Genomic DNA, 26,554 nt, shown 5'->3' with positions numbered 1-26,554 from the left:
TTACTGTACAAACTGTGCATATGCGTATCCATATTGCATACAGCTATGTAGATAGACTCTGACAGCACAGAGTAATTTTAAACTTAAGGTTGAATAGCTCTTAAGTACTGATATATATATGTGTCCAATATTATGATTCCACCATTGCTAATGCACACAAAAAAACTACCACTTTATTTTTTACATATATAATTATATTTCTGATAAAATTATTGTTTATTCAGAAACCTAATATCGACCATTAATGTTCCAGTTTTAGAAAACAAAAACTCCTAAGAGAATGAATAGAAATTATCTTAAGGAATTATAAAGAACCATCTCAGAATTTTACTCTGTTACTGCAAAATCTCATGCAAAGATAGCCCAGTATGGTATGTGAGCGTCTCTTCTTCTAAAGCTCATGAAACTGCTCTCCGATTCCTCTAGTGTTGACAGAGAATCTGGAGTTCGGTACTCCATTTCATTCCTGGACATTTAGCCCATTATTCTTGTATCCATATTTCATATTTTCCTTTCATAGGGGATAATTGTAAGTTAAAGGTGAATTTGTCGACTCAAACCTTATATGGAATCGTAGATCAACCTAAAGATTTCCTAAGAATATACCTACATATTGAATACTTGCTTTGTTAAAGCTGCTTAACAACAACAGAAAAAAACAAGCAAACAAAAACTCAAAAACGATACAAAACAAAACGAAAACCTGATGACCCAAACTTGTAAAATGTATTTTCTTGGTTAGTTATTTAAATAACAAATATGAGGAAGAAAGGCATTATAGTGAATCTGCTTTAAATTACATAGGAGAGAGTCTTATGTAAACTAATGATAATGAATATGTTCGGAGGGTTTGTATGTGGAGGGCTTTGTGTTAAGCACTGTGAATTCTTCATTTCATTTAAACGCCACCTTAGACTCTACAAAGCTAAGAGAGATTATGACAGTTGTCCAAGATTACACAATGAGAAAGTAAGAGATAGAAGTGGAACTTGATCACAGGAAGTCACCTGTAAAGACTCAACATTTGACCATGGTCTCTAACGTGTTGATTTTGAGCTAGCAGCATGTGAATTTATTCCTATCAGGATAAATGAAATGCAAGTAACTTATTTAACTTGAGTCTCAGATACATCCAAATAAAAATAAATGCTCTCATTTATAGCATTACATTCTTAGTACTAAGTAAGCTATCTATAATGATACAATTCCATTAAGGCAGAAGACTTCATTTCTTATCTACACGACATTTCATTCTTTTCTTTCTATTTGTTTTTTCTAGAAGAATTAATTGAAATTCATCCCAAGATGAGGCATCTTTGCTGACGTGAGATATGCAAATCATCTGTGTTGTTTGACAGTCACAGGCAGATTAATCATATCACTAACAAAAGTCAGTTGTTAAAACTTGAAGCACATTTAATAAAAAGAGAGATTCTCCCAAATGGCATTTTATCACTTACTGACCAGATAGTTGCAAATACAATCCTATCACCTAAAAACAAGGAAACAAAACAATAATAAGAAAACTTTTTTTAATTTTTAATAGAAAGTCAGTTTTGCTTCTGAGTAGGTACTTTAAAATAAACTTATGAGTTCTTTTAACTTTTTTGCTTTACCTTACTAGACACTGAGTTACTATTTTTTGAAGGAAAGTGAATTATAAATCAGAAATTATTTTCTCTTTGTGTTAATAACCTTAGAAAGGACATAAGAAATACATATTTCCAGAGGAATTTATAAAAAAAATAAAAGTAATACTTCAATTATTAGTATTCTCCCTAAAACTACAGTTGGAAATCATAAAAGTAGGGAAGGGTCAATCAATAGTATTGATTGAAAATGTAATGTTACATGTATCACAGATACGTAAATCCATAAATCCATAACAATGGCAAAGGGAGATATCATTACTATTTGAAATAAATTAATATACTTGAATATTTTCCCACCTAAATTCACTAACTATTCAAAAAACTTCACAGGACTTTTGAATTTCCATTGTTTGTTTTACTGATTATGATAGCTCACAGAGCAGTATGTGTAACTTTCAATAATAATTTAGTGATGAAATATTACCAAACAAGAGGAGAGGATTTTGATTACCTATGGTATTAGTTTCTATCACTGTGTAACAAATCTTCATAAAAATATAATTTTATAAAACATATTACCATGTGTTATCAGCTGGGTCCCAGGCACAGAGTCCGTCAGAGTCCAGTGAAGATGTTGGCCAGACTACATTGTCGTCAGAAGGATTGGCTGGGAAGAATCTGCCTCCAAACTCATTCAGCTTTGGTAGAAGTTATTTCCTTGTGGTTGCATGACTGGTCTTTTTGCTGGTTGTAGTTGCAGGTCCACATTCGTTCTAGAGGCTGCCTGCAGTCCTTAGAGGCCACTGATACTTCCTTGCCATGAGGACTTTTCCAACATGGCTGCTTACTTCTTCAAGCCTGTAAGGAGATCTGGTCTCAGTTGGCCAAGTCTTGTGTAAGGTAACCTCATCACCGGAGTCACGTCTCATCACCTTTCCCAAGTTCCATTGGTTAGAAGTCCCAGCTCCTGCCCACATTCAAGGGAAAGGGGTTATACAAATGTGTGACCACCAAGAAGTCAAGATTATGTGGGTCACTTAGGGTCTATCTGCCACAACTACATATTTGGATATAATTTCAAAGAAAGACTGTGAAAAAGCATACAGAATTGTGGGAATTGCCTGAGAATTGAGGATGTTTATCCACAATATTAAGGCTTACATTAAACAAGTCTAGCTTACTGAGAAAGTTTTAAAAAATGGGTTTATATGACTTTACTTATTGGGAAAAGCTATCTGACTTGTCTTTGAGGGGAAAAATAATAAGAAAATACAGATATAAAATACTCTCTCTGCAAAACAATTCCTGGAATATGATCTAACAGAAAAGCCCAGCAGACCTGATTCAAACCTGATGTGAACACAGAATGCTTTGAAATGAGTAAATTTAATTATTAAACCTAATTTTTCAGATGAGGAAACTGAAACACTGGGGTTAAGTATTTTTTGCAGAGTCACACAGCTAAAGAATTTTGGAGCAGGAATTCAAATTCAGGCAGCTGGCTTCAGACCTCATGCTATTAAACCTGACACTAAACTTGACATCCGTCTTACATGCACATGTTACTCTCTCTACCAGGAAAATAAGCATTTATAAAACCCAGCTCGGATACTACTTCCAACCAACAAATTTCCTGGACACACTAAGTAATAGAGTTAATCACACCGTCTTGTAAGTACTACCCACAGTATCCGGGCTCTACCACATTGTAATGCAATAGGTGTGTTCACACTGTTTGTCTCTCCTGGTGAATAGTTAATTCATCAGAGCATGACTGTGCTGTGTGTCCCATTATCCTTAGTAAATGATGTAGTGCCTTGTGCATAGAAAGAAATTAATCTTGATGCCTTTCAAGTTCTACCCCAAACAGTCAAGCCATGTTGATTGAAAAGTAGCTTCTCAGTTTGAGAGATTATCATCACAGTATTTGAAACGAGCTTGTATCCTTGGGGACTCCATATTGAGGACATTTTCTTCATAGGGTTCTAAGGCCTAATGACTTGGCCTGATCCTAACCTAATCCTTTAGAAGGCTAGAGAATAAAATTAAATATGTTTTTCACTTTTCCATTGGAGTAAAGCAGGGTTTTATTGTGCTTCTTGAATCATTGTCACACTAGTAATCTCTTCAAAAGCGAATTTGTTCTGGAAAATAATGGGTTAGAGGCCTCTGTGGAGGAATACAATAGTGGAATATTTTGAAATAATTGTAAAGCAAAACAGATAATTGTGTTTTCAAGCTCTTTGAAATATATACGTAAGATGTTATGTGCCTGAGGTTGAACGAAAAGATAAATAGTTATAGTCATTACCCAATAATGTACCAATTATAAATAGCATCGTGTGTACACGTCCTCTATTATAAAATCAGAACGGGATGAAAAAGATTATAATCACGTCAATAATTTGATTTGCTTCATTCGTCTTTTGAGTTATCTTTTCATAAAATTAGATACTGTGTTATTTCCTTCTGGAAAGTAGAATGGTGCATGTGAGGAGAATGTTTTCATGTTAATCAATGCTGACAAGAATATTACGCTTAAAAAAAAAACAGAAGGCAGGCAGGTTGGGGGTTGGAGGAGAGACAAATGAAGAAGACCAGATTGAAATTATTAGTTGCCAGAAATGTATCTATTGACTTTTTACGTTTTTAGAAGTACCTCTGTCAGCTTCCCAAAATACAGCTGTTTATAGTGATTGATAAGTTCCCGTGCTTTTAAGCTTATTCACATCCATTAGTTCTGCCTTTTTCCACTGTTAAAAATCTGAAGCTGTCAGATTGAAGTAGCATGATCAGCTAATGTTCCTGCCAGATTCAAAGCATGTCCCCAGGGGTGGCAAAAGTATTCTAAATCTCAAAGAAATGGCTTTTTAAATGTTGCCTGTTGACATTGGTCACTCCATTTGCTGTATCAGAAATGTTGAAATAAATATCAGGCAATTATAGAAACAGGACTTTGATGATCAATTTTCTATAAATATTTTACATTTAGCCCAAACAAAAGAAGGTATTTGGAATTCACTATTTTATATAAGACTTTTATTTTAAAATAGTATGTAGTATATGTTCAAAATTGGTTAATTAATTTTCTAGTTTTCACTTCAAGTAATGATTATTTACTTTATTCCCTCTAGCATTTGATTATTTTCTTGCAAACTGTTTTTTTTCTTTTTTTCTTTTTCCTGTAATAGTTTTAGAGTTTCTGCCTTAACACATTTAGGTATATTTTGTAAGAACAAAGGGAAAAGGTATCAGGGAGAGAAAATGATTTCTAAAATGTAAATTCCAAAGACAGGGAATGTTAAAAGTGTTTGCCAGTCCTGTCGCTTACAGAGCACAGAACTCAGATGCTCTTATAAAGATACAGGATAAATCACATCATTTCCTCTCCATCATCAGAATATTATTATATGAATTAGATCACTTTTTTAAAAAAGAACATGGCCTTAGTACAGAACAACAGCAAAAGCCTGGGGAAGGAGAGGAGTCACCATGAGGAGCAGAAGCCAGTCCATTTACTGATGTGGTTCGTGTGCAAAATAATTGGTAAATAATTGCATATATGTGAGACTCCGGGTATTTTCAAAATCAGCTGGCAAAATTGTGTTACTCCCTACCCTCTGCTGGCTTTCACGGGTTCTCTGTTCTCTCTCCTTCTCCTCCATTCTCCTCTTACCCTAATTCCTGACCACTGTCATCCAATACTCTAAGGTTTTAGGATTTGGACGATTAAGGTTACCCATGGAATTATTTGGAAATGTAGAACTGTAATGGAGAGGGGAGACAATGAAGACATAGAAGCTGAATGAAAATAGACAATACCGAGGGCAGGTACTGTGGCTCATGCCTGTAATCTCAGCACTATGGGATGCTGAAGTAGGCAGATCACTGGAGGTCACGAGTTTGAGACCAGCTGGGCCAACATGGTGATACCTCGTCTTTACTAAAAATACAAAAATTATCCAGGCTTGGTTGTGGGTGCCTGTAATCCCAGCTACTCGGGAGGCTGGGGCAGGAGAATCGCTTGAACCTGGGAGGTAGAGTTTGCAGTGAGCCGAGATCGTGCCATTGCACTCCAGCCCGGGCAACAAGAGTGAAACTCTGTCTCAAAAGAAAAAAAAAAAGAAAGAAAGAAAATAGTCGATACTGAGACTTGGAAACTGAGAGCATTCATGAATGCTGCGTCCAAAGAATATTTTGGACTATGTCTTATTCATTATACAAATCAAGCAAATAAGCACACTCTGTTGTTCACATATGACACTATATAGGTCAATGGGGTGAGAGAGCCACCCAGAAATAGACATGCAATTTTGTTATCAGATATTCTGGAGAGGTTTCTCTGAGGCAGTGGCATCTGAAGAATATACAGATGTTAACCAAATGAAGCAGGTGGGTTTGGGGAAAAAAGTATTCCAAGGAGAGGTGACAGCGTGTGGGACAACTAAGGAGCAAGGGTGACTAGAATACTTTGATGAAGTGAAAAAAACACTCCAATGAGTGAGTGCATGTGAAGAAAAGGGTGGAGAGCAGATTATTGAGGTCCATTTAGATCATGTTTTAGATCCTGGACAGCATCCTTAAAATAATAAGGAGCCACTAAAAGTTTGAAGAACGGCAATGAAATGTTCCAATTTGTGTTTTTACTAGACCACTCTGACTTCTGCCTGGAGTAGCATGTAAAGGGACTAAGCACGATACCAGGTGGCACATAGGAGCTTAAGTGGCTCTTGTTGAAATCAGGCGATGGGGATGGGAGTGGATTTGTTTCCTAGGCCGCTACAACAGAGTACTGTGAATGGAGAAATCTATTCTCTCCCAGTTTGGGATGGAGGTTTCAGCAGGACATGCTCTCTCTAAAGGCTTTAGGGGAAAATCTGTTCAATGTCCTTCTCTTAGCTTCCAGTGTTGCTTGCAATCCATGGAGCTCCTTGCTTGTTGGACATATCACTACATCATCATGGTGTTCTTCCTGTATGTCTTCATCTTCTCTTCTCCGTGTATGTCTGCCTCTGTGCCTCTTCTCCTCTTCTAACAAGGACCCCAGTCATAATGGAATAGAGCCACTCTAATGACCTCATTTTAACTGATTACATCTGCAAATATCCTATTTCTAAATAAGGTCATATTCATAGGTATTGCAGATTAGGACTGAAATATATCTTTCTTGGGGATATAGTTTAACCCCAAACAGGGGATTATTGAAAGGAAGTGAGATGAGGGGTAGTGGAAAGAAACCATGTAAAGGTTTTAAAATATATTTTTGGTGGTAGACTCAACAGGACTTCATGATTAAGTCTGAGTTTAGGGATGGAAGCAGAGTCGTGGTTGATTTCCAGGTTTCTTCCAGGTGATGATGCTATTTGTTGAGACACAAAATCCAACGGATCAAGCAAGTGGTGGGTTGAGCATGGGTTCATTTTTTGACATGCCAAGTTTGATCTGTCTGTGAAATTTTTATGTGGAGCTGTAGATTTGGTGGTTAAAAATGCCTTTGGAATTCAAATGAGAGATTTGAGTTGGAGAGGTAAGTGTGGGAGTCATTTCTATTCAAATTATAATCAAAGCTATGCAAGTAGATAACTTTCCTCAACCAGATGATGTTTAGTCAGAAAAGCAGAAATCCTGACATCAACATTAAACATTTTAAAGGACAATGTGGACTATTTCAGACTAATATGAACAAAAAGGACCAGGCTAACCCTGCCATAAGAAAAAACAAACCATCAAGAAACAGACAGGACATTTGAAACGATGGTTTTAGAGACAAAACCGTCAGGCAGCCAAGGACAGAAAAATAAGCAAATACATTGAGCCCAACAATTGCCCGAGATCACCTAAGTTCAGGTAAAAGACAAGATTGTCTGCTTTCAATATTTCTATTTAGCTTGATATTGAAATTTTCATTCATAGTAGTAAGGCAGGAATAAATAAAAGACATCCAAATTGGATAGGAAGAAATAAACTGGTTTTATCTGTAGACAATATCATAAACTATATAAATAACTATGAAACATATAAAAAGGTATAAGAGCTAATGTATGATTTTGGTGACGTTTCAAAATTCAAATTTAATATATAACATTAAAATCACTTGATACAAGAGCAAAGAACAATATGAAATTGAATTTTAAAAAATGGTACTTATAATAGCAAAAAAATATAAAATACTTCTAGATAAATCTGACAAAATTTGTGAAAGTTTCACACAGTTAAAAATAGAAAACACTAAGGAAAAATTAATGATTACCTAAATAAATGCAGAAAGATAACATTTTTAATGGGTTGGAAGACAGTATTCTTAAGATGTCAGCTGTCCCCAAATTCATCTATAGCTTCCATGTAATCCCAGCAAGCTACATTGTAGAAATTGACAAGCTGAATTTAAAATTCCTATGTAAATGCAAAAGAATTATTATAGCTGTTAACACTTTTCTAAAAGAACAAAACTGGGAGTAAGTATATTTTTAAGACAGGTGTTAGTATTAAGATAGACAAATCAATAGGATAAAATAGAAAGTAAAAAAAAAATAGACTCATACATATATGGACAACTGATTTTGGCCAAGGGGCAAAGGAAACTTGTTTGGAGAATAGTAATATCATATTTTCAACAAATGATGTTGGAACATCTGGGTATTCATTACAAAACAGTTAATCCTTGATCCATATTTAAAATTTAACTCAAGTTGGATTATAGATGTTAGTGTAAAATCTTAAACTATAAAACTCATGGAAGAAAACATATGAGACTATCTATGTCAATTACCGTTAAGTAAAGATGTATTAGATGCGACAGAACAAAACATGATCCATGCAAGAATAAATGTGATAAATTGGACTTCATCAAAATTAAACAATCACAACAACAAAAAATAACAAAGAAATGAAAAAGAGCTTCTGCTCTTTAAAAGTCATTATTAAGAGAATTAAAAGACAATTCTCCATGGTACACAAGAAAAGATTTACAAAGGATATATCTAATGTAAGATTTGTATCCAGGAAGTATAAAGAAACCTCAATACTCAATAAGAGAAAAAAATGAAATAAAAAATGAGCAAAAGCTTCAGCAGACTACTGAAAAAAAGTGGGTAGAGAATATGCATACGAAAAGACGCTCAATATCATTAGTCATTAGGAAAATGCAAATGAAAGCATAATGAGATAGCACTGCACACTTTTTTAAAATTCTAAAACTAAAAATGCTGACCATACCAAGTGTTGGTGAGAATATGGAGAAACTAGAACACTCATATCCTGTCTGTAGGAATGGAAAATGGTCAAATTACTTTGAAAAACAATGATGAAGCAGATTCCTTAAATAAAGGGTGATCTATCCAACTACTATTAGATCTATTCAATGGATCTAGGTATTTACCCATGGAAGTAAAAGCATATGTTCATTATAAGACTTCTACACAAATTATCACATCTTTACTTACAGCAGCTGGAACCTGGAAACAACTTTAATGCCCGTCAACAGAGGAATGGACGGATAAAGAAACTGTGATGCAGTGGAATATGACTCAACAAAGATGAGCCTAAAAATGATTATACTGTGTAAAAGAATCCAAACAAAATAGAGCAAACACTGTGCCATCCTGTTTATACCTTACTCCAGTAGATGCAAACTAATACACAATGACAAAAATTACTTATTTGAGAACCGGGGAGAGGAAGGAGAGGGAAAGGGGTAGCTAAAGAAAAGAGGAGAGATTAAAAGGAGCATAAGAAAACTTCAGAGAGTAATAGGTTTGTGGTAAACATTACTGTGGTAATGTTTTTAGGGTATATTCACATGTAAAAACTTATCCAATTATACATTTTAAATATGTACAGTTTAGTGTGTCAGTTATGCCTCTGTAAAGTTGATTTAAAAAAAAATTCCTATTTCCAATTTCACAATTTCATTTGAACTCTTAAAAACTGGCCGGGCGCAGTGGCTCATGCCTGTAATCCCAACACTTTGAGGGGCCGAAGCAGGCAGATCACGAGGTTAGGAGTTTGACACCAGCCTGAACAACACGGTGAAACCCTGTCTCTACTAAAAATACAAAAAGTAGCCAGATTTGGTGGTGGGCACCTGTAATTCCAATTACTGAGGAGGCTGAGGCAGGAGAATCTCTTGTACCTGGGAGGCGGAGATTGCAGTGAGCCATGATCACGCCACTGCACTGCAGCCTGGGTGACAGAGTGAGACTCCATCTCAAAAAAAAAAAAAAAAGTACACCAAGATCAAAGCAGAGGAGCTGGCAAAAGAGACTGAGAAAAATAGCAGAGTGATAGAGAATAAGAAATGAGAGCTCCCACAGAAGCTAAGAGTAGGAACCACACAGTCCTTCCTCATGCTACTTAGAAGTTAAAAAAAAAATGAGAATTAAAAAATGCCATTCAATTCAGAAGTAACATTATGGACTAATGAAAAAGAATTTAGTTAAATAAGGCATGAGACAAAAGAAAGTAGGTTGACTGAGAAATGATGAAATAGAGGTAGCAAGTAATATGGTTTGGCTGAGTCCCTACCCATATCTCATCTTGAATTGTAGTTTCCACAATCCCCACGTGTCATGGGAGGGAACCAGTGGGAGGTAATTGAATCATGGAGGCAGGTCTTTCCTGTGCTGTTCTCATGATAGTGAATAAGTCTCATGAGATCTGATGGTTTTATAAAGGGGAATTTTTCTCTGCAGGCTCTCTCTCTTGACCACTGCCATATAAGTCCCTTTGCTCTTCCTTCATCTTCTGCCATAATTGTAAGGCCTTCCCAGCCATGTGGAAATGTGAGTCAATTAAATCTCTTTCCTTTGTCTCAGGTATGTCTTTAATAGCAGCGTGAGAACAGACTAATACAGCAAGTATAAAAAGTATTAAAGGTTTCTCTTCTAAAGGAAGAGAGGAGAGTAGAGAGAGAGATTGTTAGCTGAAGGGTGAAGGATTCTTGTCATTAAGGTGTCAGAGCCTAGAACATATTTAAATACTGATGAGAAGGATACAAGAGAGAGAGAAAATTTGAATCAGTAGTTTGTTACCACTAACACAGAAAAGGATGAGATCCAGAGATTTGGTAGAGGAATGAGTTTTCCTCATTGGAGAGATAAGAGCAGATGGGGTTGAATGCTGGATCCTAAGGGTGGGATATTAAGGGAGTCTGTTTTTTATGGCTTTTATTTTCTCTTCGATCTTGGCAGAAACGATGTCTGCCAAGATTTAAGGGTTTGGACAGGAGGATCAGAGTTGTAATGAATAAAAACATATATGAAATAGCCACTTCAGAGAGTGGGACAGACAGTATGTGTTTTAGTTTAGACCAGAGTCCCTGGAGTTACAGGGGTTTGAATTCAAATTCTAGCTCCTCCATTCACCTGTGGTACCGTGAACAACCAACAGAACCAAGTTAAGACCCCAAATCTTCTTTAAAGTGGGATGATAATGCCATGTTCACCATAGACTTCTTGGGAGTAATAAATGAAATACATTAGTTCAACTATTTTCACAGGTCCTGACACTGGGTTTTGAATAAATTGTGCCCAAGACTATTGCTATTATAAAGCAAAATGAAAAAACACAATGGCCCTATTAATATGTTTCCAAGGAGTTCAATACTAAGAAGAGTATTGTTCGAAATGGAGATCCACATTACTAGGTTAACATGTGGAGATCTTGCTCAAAGAGGAGGCTGGTTTAGATGCTGTGATAATTTTAGATGTCAAATGGACTGGATTATGGAAATACCTAGAGAACTGGTAAAGCATGATTTTTGGTGTTTCTGTGAGGATGTTTCCAGAAGACTTTGCCATCTGCGTCAGTGGACTGAGTGAGGAAGATCCCTCCTTACCGTGGGCAGGTGCCGTCTCATCAGCTGATGGCCCAGATGGAATAAAGTAGAGGAAGGAATGTGTGTGTTTCTCCTTCTTAGGGCTGGAACTTACTGTTCATTCCCTGCCCTTGGACAACAGAACTCTACTTTTTGGACTCTAGGACTTACGCTAGCACCCCACTTCCCATAGCTGAGTTCTTACTCCTTAGATGTTGGTCTGAGAGTTACACCATTGGCTTCCAGGGCCACACTACTCCATGCCAGGATCTCCAGCTTGCAGATGGCTTGTCTGGAGGCTTTTCAATCTCTATAATCACATGAGCCAATTCTCCTAACAAATGCTATGTATCTACCTGTCTGTCTGTCTATCTATCTATCTATCTATCTATCTATCTATCTATCTATCTATCTATCTAATCTACCTATCCATCCATCCATGTATCTATCATCTATATCTATCCTATTGGTTCTATCTCTCTGAAGAACCCTAATACAAATGCCAGCGAACCAAAACCAAGTGGCAAATGTCTACCATTGACATTCCTCTCCTTCCTTAATGACTCTTAGGAACCAAAAACACATGTAAAATTCCATGTAATACACAAGCCAGAAAAGGTAAAATATTGTATCTGCTAGTTCACATAGCTCATTTCACTACCACAATCTACCATTATTCAAATACTGATTTAGAAAATGACAGCCTCCAAAAGACTAAAATCATCCATTTTTATTTAGAAGGAAAAGAAATGAAATTTTAATGACAGGGAATTTTAATCTTACTATTTCAATTTATAAATGTGACTGGCTGAAAATTGTTATGTACTAAAATGAGAAATACTATGTGTTATTAAATATTTTGTCATTGAAAAATGACCTATTCTGACTTATTTTATTTTCGGGGTACTTATAAATAAAGGAGTTTATAAAGGCTTCTGCTAAAGAAGACATCAGAGAAAATGTCTTCCAACTGATTTATCTTGCTTTATTTCTGAGCATCTTGACTCCAACTGTATTGCAATTAAAAATAATTTTTTTAAGTGGCAGAGACTCTGATTTGTCCTATGCCCCTTCTTCTAAATTCCAAGAGTCTATATGAACTCTTTCTATGAGTTTCTTAAAATTCACGAAAGTAGTCTCTACTGGTTTAAATGATGTCCCCTCAAAAGTTATGTCATTTCCAGAACCCCAGAATATGCCCTTATTTGGAAATAGGGTCATTGTGGATGTACTTAGTTAGGATGAGATAATACTAGAGTAGAGTGGGCTATACATCCAATATTGCTGATGTCTTTCTAGAAAGAGGAGCAGAGCCACAGGGAATGGTGACCATGTGAAGACAGAGGTAGAGATTGACTGATGTGCCTGCCAGCCAAGGAAGGTGGCACATTGCTGGCCACCACCTGGAGGTCGGAGAGAAGCCTGGCACAGATTCTCCATCCAGTGGGAAGCAGCCTGTGTGTTAATTTCAGACTTCTACCCTCCAGAACTGTGAGACAATAAATTGCCTAAAACTGGTTTAAGCCACTTGGTTTGCAGTAGTGTATTGTGTCAGCCCTAAAAAGCTAATACAAAGCCCTCAAGAATTTCAATAGAGGTGTCAGGAAATATAGATCACAGACAATACTGATAGGACCTTCTAGCATTCTTACACTTCTGTAATGTTTGTCGCTCTTTCGGTCTTTCCTATTTTCTTTTATTGTGATTGGCAAAAATTCCTTGAAAAAAACAAGAAACAATACGAACAGAAACAAAGCTATGTACTTGTTTTGGGAAGCAACCTCAAATGGAAAGATGGGGGCTGTGTTCTAAAAGGTGAGGAGAAATTTACAGCGAAGATAAAGAGATAAAGATAAATGGTCCTGTGCACCACTGAATTCTGAGAACTCTGAACAAAACCTAAGTATATGTTAGTGCCCAGTGAATAGTTGTTGAATGAATGGATGAATCAACAAATAAATGAATTGATGAGATAATCAATCCGAGACAAAAAGCAACGCATATGAGTAGACAAGAGTGGGTTAGTTTGACTAAAATTTGAAGATCACCCATTTTTTCAACCAACAAGTAGGTGAGCATCTGCTATTTGCTAGGCATGGGTATTGGTGTTTGGCATAATGAAATAGCAAAGCAAAGTCCTACTGTCAAGGAACATAGACTCTTGGAATTTAGAAGAAGCAGCATAGGACAAATCAGAGTCTCTGCCATTCCAAAAAAATGATTTTTAATTGCAATATAGTTGGAGTCAAGATGCTCAGAAATAAAGCAAGATAAACCAATTGGTTTAAAATATCTTTCACACTACCCTTCCATGGAAAGTGCAGAGAAGGGTCTAGTCTCTAAATGTAGGCAACTGGAGACTCCCTTTTCCTATATTCCTTTAAACCCTATGCCCCAAAACATGTAATCAAGTCTATTCTTTAACAGAAAAGAACACAGTGCCCTTTCTCTTTGGAATTTTATATAAGCCCCTAAGAAAAGCTGCTATTGTCCTAGTTTGTAAAAGTACAAATGGGTGAGTATGCATCTGGTCTGTTCAGTTGGAAAATTAGCACAGGTTTCAGCACTCCTCCCTACCAATTGACTATTGAACATGTACTACGGGAAGCTTCTGTACAGACCAGTAAACCACACAATTGCAGAAATCCTCTAATTAAAGAAACACACCATAATCTTCCTGGTGAATCTGAAGGTTTTTTAGAAAAGTACATCTGTATAAGGTACATTTGTGTAAAAAACAATCCTTTTTCACTGAAGTGCAGCTGTATTCTTAGATGTTGTTCTAAGAAAACTCAGCTTAAAATTTCTTATGGGCTGCTTTGGCTTAAAATAATTGCCTAACTAGGTGGTCGCAAATGACCAAAAAACCAAATGTATTTCATAGTATTAACTATCATTACAGACTGTTAAATAATACTGCACAGTAGAGATCTTTTGAAAAATATTTTAAATGATAGATTCCATTTTGGTTTGAGGCAAAGTCTTAACCATAACAAGTTAAATAAATTTTAATGAAATTTTACAAGCAAAATAATTAACGTTCAAGACATAGAATCATGCCTTTTGGAAATGATCATGATATTGTGTTATTTTAAAAACTATATGCCTATTTTTAGGGATTAAATTGCTCTGGTAGATACCTGATAAATATCTATCTCACAAATCATGTTATTCTGTCATAAGTAAATTTTTTAAATGTTTTAGTTTATAGGTTGTTTGGCTCTGTCACCCAGGCTGGAGTGCAGTGCTATGATCTCGGCTAACTGAATACTCTCCTTTCTGGGTTCAAGGGATCCTCCCTCCTCAGCTTCCCAAGAAGCTGGGACTACAGGCATGCACCAGTATGTCTGGCTAATTTTTAAATTCTTTGTAGAGATGGCATCTAGGTTTCCCTGGTTGGTCTTGAACTCCTGGGCTCAAGCAATCCTCCTACTTTGGCCTTCCAAAGTGGGGGATTACAAGCATGAGCCACTATGCCTGGTTAGTTTCTAATTTTTACATTCAGTTCATTTTTATGTGACTGGCATTTGCATAGGATTATTTTTATAACCAATATGTTATAGGTATGTAACCCAGAAGTAAATCACTAATTAATCTGCACTGGAGGAAGTATAATTTAGGGAGAGTAGAAATTCTATTTGATAGACTGCACCAAAGGTAAGGTGTCACAGCCTTGAAGAGCCTCAGTGACTTTGGGAAAAACAAGCACCAAGACCGACCTTCCAGATCCAAGGTCTGGTAGCAGGATGGTTTTCATTTCCATCTGTTGGAGGTCTCAGCTTCTGACATAAAGGCCTGCTTTATACAAAATGAGCCTGATTGAAAGATGTAAGCCACCAGGTTAGAGGGAGAACTATAGGAGGCAGACAGGAGAAAGTAAGGGAAGAGTGGTGTTCTTCCACTAGCTTGTGGCTACTAACAAATTTCATTAGAAAGTTGCTGAGGATTCCTCAGAACAATTTACAGAGATAACTGTAAGCAGCAGAGGGCTATGAAAACGCTCATGGGTGCTGACAGGAGCTCCTGGTGGGTGGTGGGTTGGGAATACAGGGGCTCTGTAGGGGGTGAAGGAACTGTGCTTGACACCAATCAGTGGGAGCCTGGAGAAACTGAGGCAGGGACTGGAATCGTGCTGAGACTCAAACGTTTTGAGTTAGAGTACTCACCAGGTACTCCAACTCAATCATATGCCTTGGGTATAAGGAAATTAGGAATAATTGGAAATGTGGCTGGCCCCAAATTTCATGCCCTATTTATAGCCATTCACCAGATTTAGAATGAGGTAAAGGAAGGATTCTTTTTATTATTTTTTAAAATACCCACCTCATTTTTTACACCCACATCATAAATCACCGAGAGGGAGAATTAGGCCTGTGGACCTCCCTTTTTGTAATACCTCATATGTAATTTTTTTTTTACAGAGTCATGTTTTTTGGTACAAGTGAATGTTTTATAACGAAAAGGCTTTTTTGTTGTTGTTGTTTTTATTCTCTATAAAAATACCTCTGAGTGAAAATTGTTAAGAAGGCTAATTATTGTATCTTTACATGACTCTAAATTTGGTCTATTTAAAAAGTCAAAACATGGACATTTGGAAAGGAAAAAAACCTTTCAGTACTGAAGTTGAGAGGGAGAAGGAAAAAAAGTGAGAAATTCCAGTGCCTGGATATTCCCAGGCTAATTTCTAGACAAGTGAGTTTTGATAAGTTCAAGTTTCAGATAAGAATTTCTTTTTCCTTCTCTCGTTGGTTTTCCCAAATCGTGAGTAAAAATGTCTCTGAAAGAGTCTGAAAAAATATATATTAATGTGGAGAGTTATTTACATAAAATTTTAATAAACTAGTATGAGACTGAGACCCTCCAATAAATATTATTTAGAGTTATTTTAATAGTCCTCTCCCTATCATAACCCATTTAAAAATGTGGGTGTATATATATATATAAATAATATATATATATATATGTGTGTGTGTGTGTGTGTGTGTGTGTGTGTTTGTGTGTGCATTCATAAAAATTTAGTGTGCAGTTCTTAGTTTTTCTTTATGCAAAACACACAAAATAAATGTGAATAATTGAAGCCATTACACATACATTTTTCCTCCTAAGTTCTGTGAATAGATATTCCAATAAAGACACTACCAACACCTTACTTTCTGTCTTAAATATAATTGAGAGTATTTACGTATTAAACCTTTTAAATAAAAATGATTGGATTTCAAATTGCCTTAAAGATTCATAATGTAATATTCTTCACCCTAAATCACCCACATTATTTCTAATTTTTTCTTTATTTTGCCTTCATAAATACAGCCTTTGATTAATCTAATTTAGTGGAATTGATCAATCTGAGATATTTTTACTTTCCCACATTACAGCATACCATGTAATGAAAACTTATTTTGCTGCTCAAATGTATCAAACACAGTTTCTGTGGTCAAGTTCCTCTCCTTTTCTAAATTTGCTTAGAGGATCTCATAAGACGTAACTCCTCTGACAAGGGAACCATTTTAGCACCAACACTACAAAAGCTTCTGTGTTCCTGAGGGAAAGATCCTTTCCTGAATTAAATTTAACCTCTTTAGTACTCCCATTTAGCCACCTGATAAATCCACTTGAGCTATCTTTTGGGGAGAGAAAGGTACCTGGGAACAATGACACTTCCTTTTTGAACAGTTTAATAAAGCTTTGTGAGATTTCAAGATGAAAGATAATGTGTAATGCTGATAGTGCCCTCCAAGGCTCTGCATTCATGGATCAAGTTACGTTTTTTGTCATGGTAAAAGCCACAGTGGATATATTAAATGAGAGTGTGGGTTAAGAATGAAGGCCCAGGGGTCTGGGGATCTGGTTTCTAAGGCTGACTTAACTTCTGCTTTCTTATCTCACTAGGAGTATGCAGCTTAACATCTTTACCTCAGTGTCTCCTTCCATAAAGTGCCCGCAAATATCTGAGAAATTCTTTTAAAATGACAGTGCAAATTGCCATTTAGAATCACCTTGGAATGTCTAGAAAAAAATGAGGTGACTGTTCGCTTAAAAAGGGAAATGCAATCTTCTGCTTAATTTCAGATTTATCATCAAGTTTGTCTTTTACTTTTTAAAAGTCATGGGATTTCCAGAAGAGGAATGACATTTTCAAAGCCTTAAGGACACTTGTGAAAACACTCCTTCAACTATTCTTTATTTCTCACCAAAATTTTGACTCTGGCTTTTCTCCAACTTCCTCTCTTTCCCAATTCCCAATTCCAACTTGAAAAGAGTAATTGCAATCTTAACTTTTTCCATTCTGGAGTATTTTCTTGCAGCTGATTTGTTTCATATAATTGTAAATTTATGCATGTCAGATTTTGTTTTAGATACACATGATTGCTGGCTTTAGTCGGTCAATCCCCAAACCCTTAAACTGATTAATTTCACTGTGAAATAATTGATTATGAATTTGTAGCATTATCTGACTTTATTTTAAAATGCAAGTTGATAGAACATTGTCATTTATTGATTAATCTATTTTCCTTTGCCTTGAGATAATCTTGAAGAAGCAGAATAGTGCCATTAGTAAGACAATATCTATGTATTACAAATGATCATGTTCTTAAAATACACACGCACACACACACGCACACGCACACACACGCCTGCTCACACAGACACTTTCTAGTAACAAGCAATGTTTTAAGTAAAATATTTTGAAAGATGTTTAGCAAATCAAAACAATTTCTGCCTTGCTATGTGATGCCTGCAATTATATGGTTTAGATATTTATTGAAGGACTTAGGAAACATCATAGTCCCATTGGCATTATTCTCAACATATCAAAGATTCATTCAGTATAAATAAGTAATTTCATTACTTGTAATAATAAAAGTTATCATGGAAAATTTTATAACCTAATAAATAGGATGTCATAGAAATATTCAACACGGATAAATAAAATATATACATAGTTTAAACTAGACCATCTGTTATAGAATTGTACAGTCTAACTCTCTGGCCAGGTAAGTTTCTAGCATGAAGCTTCACACAATCATTCCTACAATATATTCTTGCCTAATTCCTTGTTCCAAAGGAAAGTTTGATAAGAAAGTTGAATAATTTAGCTTCCTTTTAGAGATGGTAGAGCTTATTTAAGTAGCTTTCCTGTAGTACAAAGATTAGGCAGCTCTGATTGGAACTCTAGATTGAAAATGAGTAGAAATAACCTCTTATAGAACACATCTAAATTTAACTTTGCTTCACACCAATAAACTATAGCCTCTACTACTTTATAGACAGATTATAGCTCATCAGTATGACTAAAAATCACTGTGGAATTACTCTGTAATAGTTCCGTTGCTATGCCTATAAATATAATTTCAGTGAGTGACTTTTCCATTTTCTAGCTGCTTGGCTATACTTTTTTTGCGTGGCAAACTAAAGGGCTTTAGGAATATGGTAAATGACAAATTTAAATAGCCTCAGATAAAACATGAAAGTCAACATTAAATTATTTTGTTAAAAATTATTTTCAGAACAATTTAAAGAATATTTTGCAATTGATTTTAACTTAATGTTTATACTATTCTAAAAAGGTAAAAAAATGCAATGTTGCTTATTCTCGTTAAGCCTAACATAAAGAAAATAAAAGCATTATTTAGGGGAAAAAGTCCCATTACCTAAGTGAATACATAATTAAATAATTATCATAAGAGGCAAAAGAAAGACAGATAGCATCAGATATTGTAGCTTGGTAGAGCTTCAGCACTAGGTGGTCGAACAGTTGAAAATAATCCGGGAAACAGTTTTAAGTGTTTATATTTAAAACACCTACACACACATGTAGGCAGTGTGAAATTTACATTGTTCCTTTCCCATGCTATTGTTGTGTATGGGCAGGCTTATTTTTCACATATTTCCCTCTCAATAGCCTTGGGGTTCTAAAGAGAGACACAGCATTATCACCCAAGATGCTTGACAAAGATGGGTATTTTGAGGGTGATGCAGATTTACTGATATGAGGCCTGGAAATCTGAAAATTTAACAAACTTTCCTAGTAATTTTTACAAAAACAAAATTCAAGAAAAACTACTGCATGAGAAAATACGAAGAAGCCAGTGGATATTTTAAAAAAGTTTTAAAATGGTTACTATATAATAGACAAACGATTTCTGAGCTAGAGAAAAGTTCAACATGAAGTATAATCTAATATTAAAAAGCCCAGAGAAGTTGCTTTCATAAGTTCCAAGATTAGCATTTAGCTTTCTCCTGGTTAAAAGTTTAAAATGAAGAAGATACATACTCTGCGTAGGGCTGAGGAAGGTAAGAGACGCAAGGACATAATGATCTCTGTAAATGCCTCTGTGCCATTTCCAAATAGCTGTCCTCATGCCTTCTCTTCCATCCTTCTTTCCTTGTTACCTTCTCTCTTCCTTCTTCTGTCTCCTTTGCTGCAACAGTATTTAAGTGCATATATAATACATATTAACTCTGTCACATCTTTTAACATACATGTTGGTTTAATGATTGTGGAGCGATTGTAGGAATTGTCCATTTTACTTAATTTTTCAGAGGTTTTTGATTAAGACAATTCCATCAGAGACTCAAATGTCATCTGTTGATTGAAATATACACATCTGTGTTTTGAGATTAAGCCCAAATGAACGGTGGCTTCTCTCTCTGGATCGGACTATACTTTGAGTCATTTAGTTACAGTAAAAACAAAAATATCAAAATGGCAAGAAAAAATTAACTGTGGTGCCTCATTCTTTATTCCTCATGAAATGGATTGCCTATACCATACTTAAATAACCCGTGCATAGCCTTTCCAAAGCTCTAAACCTCACGATGAAATGGTCTTCTTGTTCCTTCCCTGTGTGAGTGTTGGGAAGATTCCTTTTCCCTATCAAGGGGCCTTTCCCCCTGTGCTGACCACAAGGTATTTTTTTGAGGGGATCTTAAGTTATATTAGTATTTTATGAGATCTTAGATAGGGTTAAATAATTCCACTTACTTTGGTGTGGAAAGAGAATGGAGTGTGATAGTGAATGCCGGAAAAAGTTGTGAAAGGCTATGAAATGAGCTGTAAAGATTACTAAATCACCTGACTAGCAGAGTCTTCCAAGATTTCTCTGCCTTTCATCATCTTTGAGCTATTTTGCAACTTTGTGAAATTTTAAAAATATGATATAAATGCAATTGACTTTCTTCTAGAAAAATGCAAAGGGATTGTGTCCAGTGAAAATGCTATGGATTATTGCTCTGTGAATCGACCAGTTTTACCTATAGATGATTTTAACTTTGCCTTTGAATCTGTTGTAACATCTTATTGTTTCTCTTATTAATCAAGAAAAATCTTTGATTCATGTTCATGATACATCTGTACGAGCCTACCATTAAATGTTTTTAAATGACTTATTGTGTAATATAACCTACTTTCTAGACAAATAGCACTCCCTTTCTTATTTTCAAATAAGTAGCAAACACTTATTTGAAATTCTCAGCCCATCAATTTATTTTTTTATATGAAACGATGAACATTTCCTAGAAGCCCTCTTGGTACCATCTAGGTAAATTTCATATCAAATCTGTGCTAATATGTTATTTTTCCTGGAACTGGTTCTTAGTCCAAATTTTATACCATTTATTCCACTCTTATATCCTTCACTTTGATCAATATAAAGTGCATTTGCCACACATTTGGTTTGACCAATATTATTCTCTGTATAATGGCTTTAACTCAATTATCAAACAGTATTTTAAAAATTGAATGGCCAGGTGCAGTGGCTCACATCTGTAATCTCAGCACTTCGGAAGGCTGAGGGGGACGGATCACCTGAGGTCAGGAGTTGGAGACCAGCCAGGCAAACATGGTGAAACCCTGTCTCTACTAAGAATACAAAAAAATTGGTGGGGCACAGTGGCTCACGCCTGTAATCCCAGCATTTTGGGAGGTAGAGGCGGGTGGATCACAAGGTCAGGAGATCAAGACCATCCTGGCTAACATGATGAAACCCCGTCTCTACTAAAAACACAAAAAATTAGCCAGGCTTGGTTGCGGGCACCTGTAGTCCCAGCTACTTGGGAGGCTGAGGCAGGAGAATGGCGTGAACCCAGGAGGCGGAGCTTGCAGTGAGCAGAGATCCTGTCACTGCACTCCAGCCTGGGCCACAGAGCATGACTCCGTCAAAAAAAAAAAAAAAAAAAAAAAAAAAAAAAAATTAGCTAGTCGTGGTGGTGCGTGCCTGTAGTCTCAGCTGCTTGGGAGGCTGAGGCAGGAGAATCGCTTGAACCCAGGAGGCAGAGGTTGCAGTGAGCCCAGATGGCACCACTGCACTCCCGCCTGGACAACAGAGCAAGACTCTGTCTCAAAATAATTTAAAATAAACAAATAAATAAAAATAGAATATTTTGGTTGAGTGTACATGGGTGAGCTGCTTTATTTTATATGTGTAGGATTTCTAAAATAATTGTGCTTTTACCAGTCTAGCTTCTATAATTTATAAATATGTAATAAATAGTAGATAATATTAATGAATGTGTTGTTTGGCATTTTGTTAGTTGGCTTAAAAATGAGAATGATAAAAAAGGCATGGTATCAAAGGCATTTTAAAATTATTAGCCATGTGGGTAAAAAAAAAAAAAAAAAAAAAAAGGAAACCGAGACAAGTTGCCAGCATGGCTACACAGAGAAATTCCAGTTTCCCCAAAAGTGGAAAATAATAGCATTTTACATGAGGACAGTGCTTAACATATAACAAAGATACCTGCTATGCTATATATTAGAAATTATGTTTGTTATTCTTTAAGCAATTATTTTTAATCTTGATAGTTTATTCTGATTAGAGATATAACAAGAATATAACTCTAGTCTCTTCTTGCAAAAAAAAAAAAAAATTCCAATGAGCAAGATGATTAATCCAGTAAAGAAACATGTCCAGCCTGGGGACAAAAAAAAGTAGATCAAATTTTGGTTAGGAAGATTAACCAAGTAAAAATCCAGTAGCTGGAACTTATTGTAAGAGCCAATAAGAAATCATACAAGAAATCAAAAAACTAAAAATAGCCCTCAATATGGAATAAAAAAAGACATAGAGTGATTCTCTTTGCATTCAATAGACACTGAGAAAACACAACTGTCAGAAGATTAAATATTGCTTCGGAATGTTTAGAAATATGATGAAAGTAAATTAAACAATTGCTAGAAAAATATCCTTCAGTTGGTTCCCCACACATCACAAAATTCAGCTTGATACCATTTTCTTTTTCTTGACAAATTTTGGGCTTTTATTAGTGCTATGACAGAAAGAAGGAATGCTACCAAAAAGACCATTTGAATCTACTTTAATTATTTCAGAGTAGGGAAACCATAATTGGAAAGTAGTTTATAACCTTGAGTTTGTAAAATCTGTAGACTCTCACAATGATGTGAAGGCAGAGAAAGTATCAAACTTGGTCCCCTATAATAAGCTCATTACTTCATAAAATATATATCTCCTTCATCTATGTGTCAGAAATGTTTAAAATTTTCACCACTGGTACATTATTTTTGGGCCTTACATTTTTGTGGATTTGGTGAATACTTGAAATACATAAAATTTAAAATATGACAGAGCAGAATTAGTTTTAATACAGGAAAAATTTGTAAGTTGAAGAGGAGAAAATGCGGCCAGGAACTAATGGTACACACCTAGATGGTTAAGAAAGCGTGGATGATGATAAGAACATAAGGAAAATTCTGCCCTCCAGCTACTTTGAATTTAGTGTTTTGCCTAGCACAAGTATTATTGAACCCTATGGTATAGTGCTTGACTATCTAATGAGATGGTAACTCTCTCCTACCTGTAGAAAATGTAGATGCCTTCCCTACTTCTGCTTATATATATGCTGAAACATACTGATGTCTGCTGTCTTCTTAATTTTACACTAATTTTTAAAGTAAGGATTGATTTGATAAAAAATATGCACTTGGAAAAATTATTCTGCTATTCCCACATTTCATGTTCATGTCTATTTACAGCTAACAAGACTAGCACGCAAATAGATATATGCTCCAAGATCTCGCTTCTTTTCATGTCTGGCTTCTCCCTGTTTACCCACAATTATTTTCATAATATTTTATTGTGATTCCACAAACCAGGGACAAATCTCTGAAGGGAATAGTGTTCCAAGGCATGGCCATCATTAGAAGACAATAAGCTTGTTTTCATTCCAACATCCTTAGCTTTGTTGAAGGCTAAGTGGAAGAAATTAACATACTGCATGCCTTTCAATGAAAATTGTTTCTAATTATTTTGCTTCTCAAATTATTCCACCAGGCATTGATTAGACTTTTTAAATTTATTTCATATGTGTCACTCTCAGCTAACATTTGTAATTTTTGTATTGTTGTTAAAGAGAATCTATTAATCGAAATACAATTATCTTCTTTAATAAAAGTAAATAAAAATACTTGGGTAGCCAACATATTCAAGCAATCATCAATCTTGGTCAGAAATTAAAAGTAAGATGAGCATCTAAACTTGGCACTCAAAGACTGATCATCTGCACCTTTGAGGCAAAATAAAATTCAGTTTAGGAAAACCTTATGAAAATCAATGTTTTAATTATGCTATCAAGGGCTGTGGTAGGCAGAAACTTCTTTGCTCCACCCCCGCAAAGATGTCCAGTTCTTCATCCTGAAAACCTGTGGAGTCTTGTGTAACAAAGGGACTTCATAGATTTGATTAATGTTAAGGACCTGGAGGTGGAGAGTGACCTCGGTTATCCTGGTGGGTCCAAGGTAATCACAGGCATCTTTATAATTAGTGAAGTTCTCCCTGCTGTGCTCAGAGAGGGGGGTGCTGGAAGAAGAGTGGTCAGAGAAGCAACATTGCTGGCTCTAAAGAGAGAGGACAGGCCACGAGCCAAGGCATGCAGGAGGCCTCCAGAAGCTGTGGCAGGCAAGAGAATGGACTCGGCCCTGGAGCCTCCAGAAGGCATGCAGCCCTGCCCGTTCCTTGCTTTTAGCCATGTAAGATGTCTGTCAGCCTGATGAGAACTATGAAATAATGAATGTGTGTGTTTTTTCACCACTAAATTTGTGCTAATTTGTTATAGCAGTGATAGAAAACTAAGACAAGGCTATATCTTGGCATGTCAGATTTTAAGTTATCTGCTATAGTTTAGAAAAGCCCAGAGAAGGAGCTGCAATTTGTCTCTTTAAAAAAAAAGATCACCTTCTAGGGGATTAAACATTAACGGGCTGGGTATGGTGGCTGACACCTGTAATCCTAACACTTTGGGAGGCCGAGGCGCTACTGCACTCCAGCCTGGGCAGCATAGTGAGACCCTGTCTCCAGAAAAAAAAAAAAAAGGAAAAGAATTAAACGTTAACAGATTATTAAGTGAGGAGCTGTGTGAGACCTAGCTTGGGTTTGCGCCTATAGATATTTAAAAGTTGATCCAGGTTTTCACTTGAAAGCAAAACTACTGCCTTAAATTCCCACTTTACAAAAATAAATCATGGATTGAGGGAAATAATTTACTTGTTTGCTTTATAAAAAGAGATATCTATCTCTTCATAAGTTATATATGTTTTACAAGGTTGCATTGTTTGAACTGTAAGTGTGAATGGTTATTAACACTCCAGAAACCAAGAGGTACATTTTAACTGGAAAAAATTTATTCCTATATCTTACAAATTAATTGAAGTTTGTCTACTCTTGAAAATATGTCAAAAGTATTATGTAGCTTTACCACAGTTTTATCTAACTTCTAGAAGAATTTAAATTCATATAAAGAGTAACATACCAATGGAGTTTAGAGAGTTTTCAGATTTGCTCAGAAGAATGTTCCTTTGAAAACCTATGAAGTAGATTTTACCCAATATATATCTGGATCTAAAAATTAAAGAAAATATCAGTCGTGTTCAGATTCCTTTATACCCTGCAGAAGGGAGAAAGAATAAGCAACATCAGTGGAGCACATAACATGTATCGTTTAGCACTTTCATATTTTTAATCTTAACTATTCAGCCAAATACGTCTTAATTTTTTTTTATGTTTATAGATGAGGATATTGAGGTTTGCATTTTTTTTATAAATTGCTCAGTTATGCAGTTGGTAAATAGCTGACAGGAGAGTTCACTCCAGGTCTTACTGGCTCTCAAACCTTTGCTTTTTAAAAATTTCCAACCTAGCGCCTCTCCCTTTTAACTGCAAAACAAGCACAAAGTTATCCCAGTTCTACACAGTGCTAAACAAATTCCTGTGAGCAAACAATTAGCACAGGCAGATGGAGTGAGGGGGAGGTGGTTTATAACAATGGAAAGCTGTCTGCCTGCTGTGGATTAAAGATTCAAACTCTTTGATCCTCCTCCCAGGGAGAGGTGAGGGCCTATGTCTCCTCCTCATTAACATCAGTGATCCTTGGCTAGGTTCTCCTTTGACTGACAGAATATGGCAGAAGTAAAGCTGAACCATATACTGGGCTCGGGCTTCCAACTCTGACATGTTCCACTTCCTGTCTCTAGGAACATTCACTCTGGGAGCTCTGTGCTGCCATGCAAATGTCAGATTGCACTGAGGCCACCATGCTGTAAGAAACCTCAAGCTACCTACCTGAAAAGCTGGAGAGAATCAGCACCCATCAGCTTTTCCAGCCTTTTGGGTCCTCCCGGCTAAATCATAGGCATTGTGAAGCAGAGATGAGACCTCCTGCCATGCCCTTTCCAAATCCTGGACCAACAGAATCATCATATACAATAGGAAGCTTTTACTTTAAGCCACTAATTTGGGATGTAGTTCTTATGCAGCAAAAGATAATCAGAACACTGCCATGCAGGAGCTGATAAACTTGCTTACTATTATGTGTATATCCAATAACTACTCACACACACATTTCTTGCTTCACTCTACTTTCTGGCTTTCCATTCAGCAAGTTTTAAGAAATGAAAATGTTATTCATGGGAAATTAACTCAGGATGTATATTGTTGTAGTTGAACTCTTTGTAAATGGTAAAATATTAAATTATTGCTAATCATTTTTATTTAAAGAAGTTTGGTTCTTTAAATGAAAGAAGTTTGGGTCTTTTGTGGATATTTTGCATATAGACATTCTAGACATGAAAGAATGTTGAAGACAAAGAATGTGGAAGGCATATAGACATGAAAGAATGTTGAAGTTTGGTTCTTTT

At 35.9% G+C, this 26,554-nt stretch overlaps 1 protein-coding gene across 1 annotated transcript; it reads right to left on the bottom strand.

Moving 5' to 3' along the window:
- Positions 1-2,282: 2,282 nt before the first annotated feature.
- DAOA (D-amino acid oxidase activator) lies at positions 2,283-26,014 on the bottom strand (the record flags this gene model as incomplete). Its single annotated transcript, XM_012506914.1, is given in 5 exon segments — positions 2,283-2,395; positions 2,398-2,450; positions 19,682-19,829; positions 25,171-25,259; positions 25,980-26,014. Coding segments are annotated over 5 exon segments (438 nt in total), but the record flags the coding sequence as incomplete, so codon positions are not given.
- Positions 26,015-26,554: the final 540 nt, after the last annotated feature.

Source organism: Nomascus leucogenys, chromosome 5, assembly GCF_006542625.1.
Source record: "Nomascus leucogenys isolate Asia chromosome 5, Asia_NLE_v1, whole genome shotgun sequence".
In the NCBI taxonomy this organism is placed as follows: Eukaryota; Metazoa; Chordata; class Mammalia; order Primates; family Hylobatidae; genus Nomascus; species Nomascus leucogenys.
This window is presented reverse-complemented; position numbering and strand designations above follow the sequence as displayed.